Consider the following 8,979-nt stretch of genomic DNA (forward strand, 5'->3'; position numbering starts at 1 on the left):
GCAGTGCATACTTGGATGTCGGAGGACTACAAACTGTTTGTTTTATCTCTGCGGAGCAGACAGAAGTTACATTAACAAGAGCTAGGTAGCATGGCCCACAGTTAACCCTCACATGAAGTGGCACAAGTTTTGAGATTCTCAAAGGGCACTTAGCACAAGTTAATGAGCTTTAATGTGTGGAGGGCCCTTAGTATGATCCAAGTATAACATGTAACTTCAGGCATGATTCAGGGAAAAAGAGCTAGAGAGAGAGCTGACAAAAAGGTCACTGCCTATAAAAGCTGATGCCCCTGCCCTAACAAGCCATAAAGAAAGGGTAAAGTTAAATGCACCTGAATTGTCTGACCTTTTTGATAGGAAAAAGAATCAAAGGGAATAGGCTAATTAGATGATACCCAGAAGGAAAATAAAAGGAAGATTAAATGCAGTCCCAAGACGCTCTCAGCCAGTCTAAACAAAGCCTTGTGGGATGGCAGGTACCATCCCATCCCCTTTACATTACCCGGAGCAGTGTGGCTGCTGTAACCTTGGGCAGACATTGCCAAATTGGCTACATTCTCCCCTGGCAAAGTCTGCAGCCTTTGTGGGAGAATAAACATTGTAATTCAAATAAAAGAACCTGGACTGAACCCAAAGCTGACACTGCCATCAACAGGAAAGTCCTAGTGAATCAGCAGGTGGATGTGGTGTAAAGCTAGGTAATGCCACAGGGAAACAGGCGAGCAGATGCTTGTGAAGGCGGTGCTGTTGTGACCATAACGGAGGGGGCGCTGAAGTATGTGAGAGCCAAGGTACAGACAGCCGAGCACTTCCCTGAGCTGCTCCAGGCACAGAGCATTTATATTTGCCTCCACAAGAGGGTCTGCAGAGCTGCCATTCAAACAGGGATTTAAATTAAGTGTCTTTCTAAAAGCACAGTGGCAGAGTAGTATTGAAGGCATCTTGCTATGGCTCCAGAGGTGCAAGTTCAAGCCCTGCTTTGGACTCATGCCAGAGGCCACCGCCAACTGACCGTCCTGTAAGTGGATCTTCCAGCCTGAGGTGTCAAAAAGCAGATGGACACGACGCTGGCCAAATCAATCCCTTATGTGTTCCTGGCTACAGAAGCTGGTGGGTGCCTTACCTGTGCTAGCTCAACAGGCTTGCAGGCCCAGGAGGACCGCTTGACTTTTTGACTTCCTGGGACAGAAGCCCAGTGTGCTCACACACATTGATTCCTCAGGGCTTGCCTTCATTATAGGGCTGAAGCCATGGTAGCAGAGCCTCCTACTGGGGATGCTGCACACAGCAGCAGAAGGCATTATTCCACTTGCTGGCTTTGCCTCATCAACCCCTGAAGTGACAGATGTTAAAAACTGGCACAACCCTTGTCTGTCCACAAGGCTGCATCCAGAGTGACAGAGCAGAGGTGGGGGAGCAGGCTGGCTGCCAACATGGCTATAGAGGCAAAGCTCTCAAATGAGGACCAGACCTAAGCTGGCAGGGCTAGGGTCAAATTGGATTATTGCAAGGATGCAGCCTTGGCCTTTTCACAAGCAAATTAAAGATAGGACTCTTGCTGGCAGGCTTGGGCATTTGCTCACAATGAAAAGTCCTTCCACTTGGCAGGCATATGCGCCCACAGGCTTCCAGAGAGAAGCAAATGCTGCCCTGACTCCCTGCTGGTGCCAAAAGGATACAGCTCCATTAACTTCAAGATTGCAGCTGCCCAGGATGACAATGCCCAGCATGCTTTTCCCTCAGCATATGTCATAAGCTACTGCCCATAGGGAGGTGAAGAGGGGGCAACATCCAGAGCAGAGCTTTCCTAAAACTTTACCAGTGGACCTGAGAAGTGAGTTCTCACCTACTGGCTTCCCAGCTCTGTTTACCCCACAGCCAGACCTGACCACTTTGTAACTCTTGAAGGAAAAGAACAAAATGCAAAGAGCAGCCCTGCTAGTCTCCCAGGGCTTCTGGAAAAATGAATTTACTAGAGAGAAAAAACAGAAAGAATCTGTAAGCACTGCACTTTCTGATCCCACAAGGGAAGGGATGATAAAGGCCTATTAGTCTGATGAGAAGGATCTCGCTTCAAAACAGAGATTAAGGACTACAAAGCTTGCCAGCGCTTCATGATCCAGGTGCCTCGGGGCCTCCTCACAGTGTCCAAGTCCATCTCCAGGTACAACCCTGCTGGTTGTGCCTAGATTCCAATTCCACGCCACAGACCGGGTCCCTGGGCACATGCAGAGTCAGCTTGGCTAACATTAGTGAGGCGGAAACCCTTCCCCATCCAAACGCCTCTGGGCAAGGCCAACTTGTTCCTGTTGGCCTTGTACAGTGGGCACAGGAAAGAGGAAAAAAACTGGGGGCTCCTCCTCTTTCCGGCCTCACACCAATCTGATCTCTTTACTGCAGTCAGTCGCACCTGTGCGGAGCCAGAACTGACTGTAAAGTTGCAGATCCCTCTTCATCCTGCAGGCTCTTTATTATGGGTGAGTCTATGCCAGGGGAGAGAATCCAGCTCGTGCCTAGGATCCAAGGCTGACTTTCCAGGGTTGGGGGACACTCTCCATTCTTCCCCATGTGCTCAGCTTCAACAGACTGATTCAGCAAAGCACTGAAACACATACTTCACTTAAACCCACTCTGAAAGTCCCACTAAAAATGTTTATGACCTGTCATGTCTTTAAATGCTTTGCTGAATCAGAGTCCAATTCAAAAGAAATCAGGACCACCTTTTAGGGGGCATGTCTGGGTCACTGTCTGATGTCAATGACCAACATCTCCAACAAAATTCTCTCTCCAAACTCTTGTTCCCACCAACCTCTTCAGCAATGAATTCTCTTCTGGAGCCATACTGAAGTATCTGGATAGGGAAGCAGGAGTTCCCAAGGCAGTATGGCCCTGTGCCAGCAGGAGGAGCAATATCTGTATCTAGTGCAGCATTTGGGAGTAAAAGAGAAAGACCACTGCTTATACCCTGTTTGTTCTCCTTCTCTGCCATGTGCACACACCACAGGACAGTCCTTGCAGCACTTGGCCAGGTGCTGGCTCAAGAAGGTCTCTTCTGTCTTAGGACTGAAGGCAATTTCCCTCATGGGGAGATTTAGCTAAGGACCAAACCTCACCATCTCCTCGCTTGCAGCCACTGCTGACAGGGAGACCTCCATACACCTCCTATGAAAACTGAGGAAGTGGGATCATTTCACCCAGTTCCCATGCTACCTGCGGTTCTCTTCCTCAGTGGAAGCCACAGCTGCACCAATGCAATTAGAAACGCTTGTGATCCCTACTGATGACTGTTTGCATCACATTGTTTACACATCAAAGCCCAAGAGTTTAGCTGTGCCAGCCCCTGTGGCAAAGAGACCTGCAATGCTAGGAGGACTCCTCTTTCCTCAACCAGGGATTACACCACAGATTGGAAAGAAAAATAAAATTCTTCTGCAGAGATTTGTAGGATGTTTTGATTTGGGAGAAGGGGAGTGGGGTTGGGACTCTTGGAGCTACTTTGATTTTTAAAGGTTGAAAGTTTTCAAACCTGTCATCAGTGAAGAACTAGCCTGGGCCAAGCCTTCTGGATTAAAACTCTGAGGGCGTGAACATACAAACAATTTACCATGGGATAAAAGGGAGGATGGAGCTTTACTTCTGCATCAGTTGTTCCATGATAATTTCTCATGCTCTTAGTCTTCCCCTGAAGCAAGTGTAAACTGAACAGCAGTAATTTACCCCTCTTTCATTGAAGATTAAGATATCCGGGTCCAGTGCCTTTAGGGATGGACTAGCAGAGGTCTAGCTCCAAGTGCCGATTTAGAGGGGGGATTCAGACTGGCTACCCCTAGGGAACCCATGTTATGGGGCTGCTGCAGTTGGTGCACAAGGAGTCCATGCTTCAGCCACAGCAGCCTAGACCCATGTAGCACCATTGCCAGAGTGCAGGTAGCCTAAGATGCAACTTTACTCAGGGTACAGAAGGAGCTGGCTATGCTTCTGCTTCCACTTACCTCAGGGTCAGAGTGTGCGTGTGGTCGGTTACCACAAAGCAGCTCACAAGCCATAGAGTTCTGCCCTTTTACCTGCAGTCAGTTGTTTGCGAATCCATACCCTAACAAAGCTCTAAAACTACATCACCAGGAAGCAGTCCAGCTACAGATGAAAGCAAGGACCCCAGAGCCAGGGGTGCAGGGGTTTGGTCACATCTCAGCCACTCACTTTGGGATCCTTTGGGCAAGTTAATGCATGAATGTATGTCTCAGTATGGGATGAGGGCTATGGCCACACCTGCCTGACTGCACCCAGTCTCACTTGATAAAGGAAGCTAAACAGTCACAAGTGTGGTTTGTACTTGGATAAGAAACCCTCAGGGAAATCCTGGTGCTATGGGCATGATCCAACGAGTCATAGTTGAACATCTGGCAAAATATTACACCATAGATACAAAATGAGCGGGAAGGTTTCATTCAGTCCCCACTGCTACTCCTGAGCTAGTGGTGATCATAATCAACACAACACAGAAAATGGTAAAATATGGAGAAGCCCCATCTCAAAATGGCAGGTGCTGTCCAGGTGGTAATGAAAACCGATGGGATGGTAATGAAAACCAGTGTAGCTGGTGACTTGGTTTTAGATCCAGTACTCACCAATTGCACGTGCCAGAGCAATGACCACCTCCTGGCATGTGGTCTGATCAGAGACACCACACACCACTCTCTGGATGCCATCCACCCAGACCTTCAGCTCCATCACCAACACTGCTGAGGAATCAGGACCTCTGGACCATTGCAAAGCAGCTTCCCTGAGCAGATAAAGAAATGAGAGTTTGAGTTTCAAGTGTGCTGTATAACTTTTGTTGCCATAAGCACTGACCTGGGTCCTGGAAAGTGCCGCACCAATCTAAAAGAGCAGATCATAGGCCAGAATCCCTGTGAGGGCGCCCATTCACCAAAGCAACAATGAGTTATTTATCAATGACAAAAAAAACAGGGCTCATCTTAGGGGACCTTGGCTAAAGGTTCCAAGACCAGCTAGAACTTGATGCAGCCGAGAGACAGAGAGCACGAAAGAGGCGCTTTCAATACCAGGCATGCTGTGCAATCTGCCCCCAGCAGCCAATAGCCTTCCAGACTTTATTACACCTAAAGCCTAGAGCCACTCAACTCCCGTGTGTCACTTCTTGGGTCATTGCTTTGCAACAATCCCTGCTCCCAGGTTTCTATTAAAACAGGAAGAGATCTGTCCCCAAAAGGAGCTGTCCTGAGTCCAGGATTGGGGCTGGGCAGCCTTTTTCCTTGGCACAAGCCCAGGTGAACATCAGATGAGTCCCAGGAACAGTCCCAACATCAGGCAGATTTCATTAGCTTTTAACTTTTTGCTGAACACTCACAGGTTAATAATCCCAGGCTGGAGGAGTATCCTGCTCACAGAGAAAGAGCAGTGAGTGACTTCTTGCTCCCCTCTATTCCTTGCCACTGTAGCAGCAGATAATACTCCAGCTCAGGTTTTAAATCCTACTAGATATAAATCTAGTTAGTTTCACAGGTTCCCCCACCACCCTGACCTGGGGATGGAGATGAAACATACAATCTACAATGACCCTGTAATCCTTTGCTCCCATGCAGCAGCAGCAGCCATGGCTAATAGGGTCATACCCTGCCTCCTATCGCAAATCCCTGGAAAGCTCCATCTGCAGTGCAGATTTTAGCCATTATAGGGCTGTACTTATACTCCTGGGCCCTATTTAATAAGCACCCAGAAGCTACAGGAAGGAACAGTGTATGGCACCTGTGTGTGTCCAGGCAGTGTGACAAGTTGGAGTGACTTACAAAATCTGTACTGAACAGGTTAATACTCAACAATGACTACATCTGTTGAAAGTCACCCAACCTGAGAGGCTGGGGCTCATAAAACCCAGTCACTGTTTACCAACATTAAGATAAGGGAGGCTTTGCTCACATACCATGATAAAGGGAGTATGTGAGCCTATGAAAAGTCATCCAATCAGAAGGCGGTAGCCAAAGTCATGTGATTTGGGAAACCAATCACATAGCTTGAACAACTACCACCAAAAGAAAATATTTGACAGCTTGTGAAATAGTCTCTGGGCTGGGCCCATGTCAGTCCCAATGAAGTGAACCACTGGCAAACCCATCAGTGCCAGCAAGCAGGTTGTTTACAGGCAGATTCCTAAATCTGATTATGCTGCTTGCTGCAAGGGCTTCAGCTGGCTCTGGTTTCACCCCAATTTGGCCCTGTCTACACTGGCCAGTCATAGGCGGGCTTCACTTAAGTGTTTCCTTGTACTCCTCATCTCTCAGTAGTAACCCCTGACCCTCACCATGGCCCTGTACTTCAGATAAAAGCTCCTCTGCACAGGGACTGCCGTTTTGCTCTGTGATCCATATAACACCTAGAACAACAGGGGTCCTCATCTATGACCACGCTCCCTAGACATTACTGCAACTAAAGCCCCAAAAATGAAGGGCGGGTGCTGTGTTGCATTTACTTATAGTACATTTAAAAGGGCTTGACTTGATGTTCCTCCCAGGACTGAGGCTAAAAATAAAGCCACTTCCCCCTCGTTCCGGCTGGGTAAAGTAGGGTAGGCGGCACATCAGCTATGAGCCAGCAGGGATTACACAAGCTGCACAAACAATAACATTTGTACGACATGAATCAGCTTCCTACCAGAAGTATGAAAGGAATCCAGTGTGAGGACACCTTGAACTGTTGCCTTCAAGCTGGAATCCTAACAAAGAAGCTGTTTGGCGGGCTGCAGTGCTATGCCATGGTATGCTGCCTTCTCACTACCAAAGCAAACACCAGAAATAGCACCTCACTGAAAAGAGAAATCAATGCTTAGAAGATGCCCAGAAGATCGATGCATTCAGATTTCTGAGTAATTCCTTTAAATCCCTCCATATGCATCAATGCCATGTACACTGCCTGTAGATTACAAAAGACGGCATCTCAAATATTCACAGCTATTGCCCAAAGGGCGATAAGGCGGCAGGTGTAACTAGATGCAGGTGGGTTTTAATGAACATACCATGATGTGGATTTTCAAGCAACAGGTGAATGACAGATTGGTTGGATTTAGCCCCAGGAGTTGACTATACAAATCCAATATATGTGTGGGTAAAAAAGACAGCCAGACAAGACATGCATACACCAGTCCATCACTTTCTGCTTTAGCTGGACTAAGGGAGTGACCCCCCAAAACAGCTTTTTCTCCCAAGATTCCAGTGCTTTTTCTGAGCCAAGAAGGGCCAAAGTGTTGTTATACAGAGGAAGTCAGTCAAGAACTTTTCATACCCTGATTAATGATTGCTTTGATAGGAGGGGGAGGGCACAGGGCTGACAATAGGCCAGAACAACCTGGCCAGCCCAATGCAGCCTCAGCAGCACATCAAAAGTTGGGGGGCCCTAATGCTGCTACTTCTGCCAGCCCCCTTGCTCCCTGCTGTTTCCATTCAATGGAGAGCTGTGCCAGGACCAGCTACCTGCAAATTTTGTCCATGCTGCTACCACTTCTCCCAGCCTCCCATCTCATCTGCAGCATGGGCACAGCTGGAAGCTGCTTGGCCCCAGCACAACCCCCCTCTGGCTGGAAGCTGTGCCTACACTGCAGCTGGTAGGAGGGGCAGAAGTGGCAATAGCACAGACCTAGTGTGCAGATGTTTGGCCCTGGCACAGCTCCCCACCAGCCTCAAGGTGCATACATCCTGTAGCTGGGGAGCAAGGGGCTGGGAGAAGCAGCACTGGACCTGGCATGGGCACAGGCAAAGCCCCCACCCACCACTGAAACCACCCAGCCCATATTGGACTTGAGTTGGGAGGGTGGGGAGAAGCAGCAAGGGTGTGGGCAGAGCTGCAAGCATTCAGGTTCTGGTGCAGGTATGGGTGTGGGCACTAACAAACCCCTCCAGCTCTGGAGGCCGTATCCAGTAGTTCCATGAGCAGGATGTATATTGGCTAGGAGGAAAGGAGGAACATGCTTTCATTGTTTCTGTTACTGACACAAGCCCAAATCAGAGATCAGGGCCTTCTTGTGTCAGGCCCTGTGCAGACAGACAGTCTCAGCCTCAGGGAGTTTTGTCCCATCAGCCAGGAACTCGTGGAGGCAGAGATGCACTGTAGGAGGCACAGTCCCCACTTACCTCCACAGATCTACATCCAACTGGGAACAGCTATAAATTTCAAACCTCTAAGACAAGCACACACTGTTCCACCATGACCTGACTAGCAGAAACAAGCCAAGTTAAAAGTGGGCATGAACTGCTGATTTCAGGGCAGGATGGGAACTTTCCCAAGACTGGCTGCAGGTTTCACTTTGAGCTCATCTCCAGCAAAGAAGAACCTCTGTACTCCAGTTAATCCTCATCCCAAGTGTTGACCAAACTGATCCTGGAGACTGGTGCGGGGCATTTAAAAGGGGCTTGGGGCTCCCTAGCTCACCATTCACAAAGCCATACCCTCATGTTCATCACAGAGCCCAAGGAAGCTGCAAGTCAGCAGTCAGGCCAGAACCCAACTGCTGAATTTTCTCTGCCTATTATTTCTGGCTTAAATCCACCCTCCATTCCTGAACCACCTTAGTACAACAACAATACCCAGGTATTTCTGGCGGGAGGATGGTGCCTTGGTGGATGAGCTGCATTTTGCTTTGCTTCCATCAACAAGTTGACAACAACTCACTGGGGATTTTCCAAACAATGTCTGAAACAGGCCAAGAAAGCTACAGCCGTTTTCTCCTCTTCTCCCAATCTGTGCAAGTAAACATAGCAGGGAGACCTCTTTCTAAAATGTATTACCTACTCCCACTTTACTGCAATCTCAGGAAATAAACACACAGGAATTTAAAATACGCTAACGGTTTTCAAAAGATACAAAAGGGGTATGGCATCAGACCTAGCAAACTGGAGCTCAGGTTGCCTTTAACAAACTTTTCTTCACAGGAAGACTGGGGGGGGGGGGGGGAAGGGGGGGGGGGGA

The 8,979-nt window shown here is 48.5% G+C and overlaps 1 protein-coding gene across 4 annotated transcripts in view; it reads right to left on the minus strand.

Moving 5' to 3' along the window:
• RASSF7 (Ras association domain family member 7) overlaps window positions 1–8,979 on the minus strand; it is a 77,656-nt gene that overhangs the window by 60,908 nt on the left and 7,769 nt on the right. For all 4 annotated transcript variants that reach the window (XM_019519811.1, XM_019519809.1, XM_019519808.1 and 1 more), the window contains exon 2: window positions 4,629–4,783. In XM_019519811.1, the coding sequence (XP_019375356.1) occupies window positions 4,629–4,783 (155 nt within the window). The remainder of the gene's footprint in view (window positions 1–4,628; window positions 4,784–8,979) is intronic.

The sequence above is a fragment of the Gavialis gangeticus genome, unplaced genomic scaffold, assembly GCF_001723915.1.
Source record: "Gavialis gangeticus isolate Ggan-Ray unplaced genomic scaffold, GavGan_comp1, whole genome shotgun sequence".
NCBI lineage: Eukaryota > Metazoa > Chordata > Crocodylia > Gavialidae > Gavialis > Gavialis gangeticus.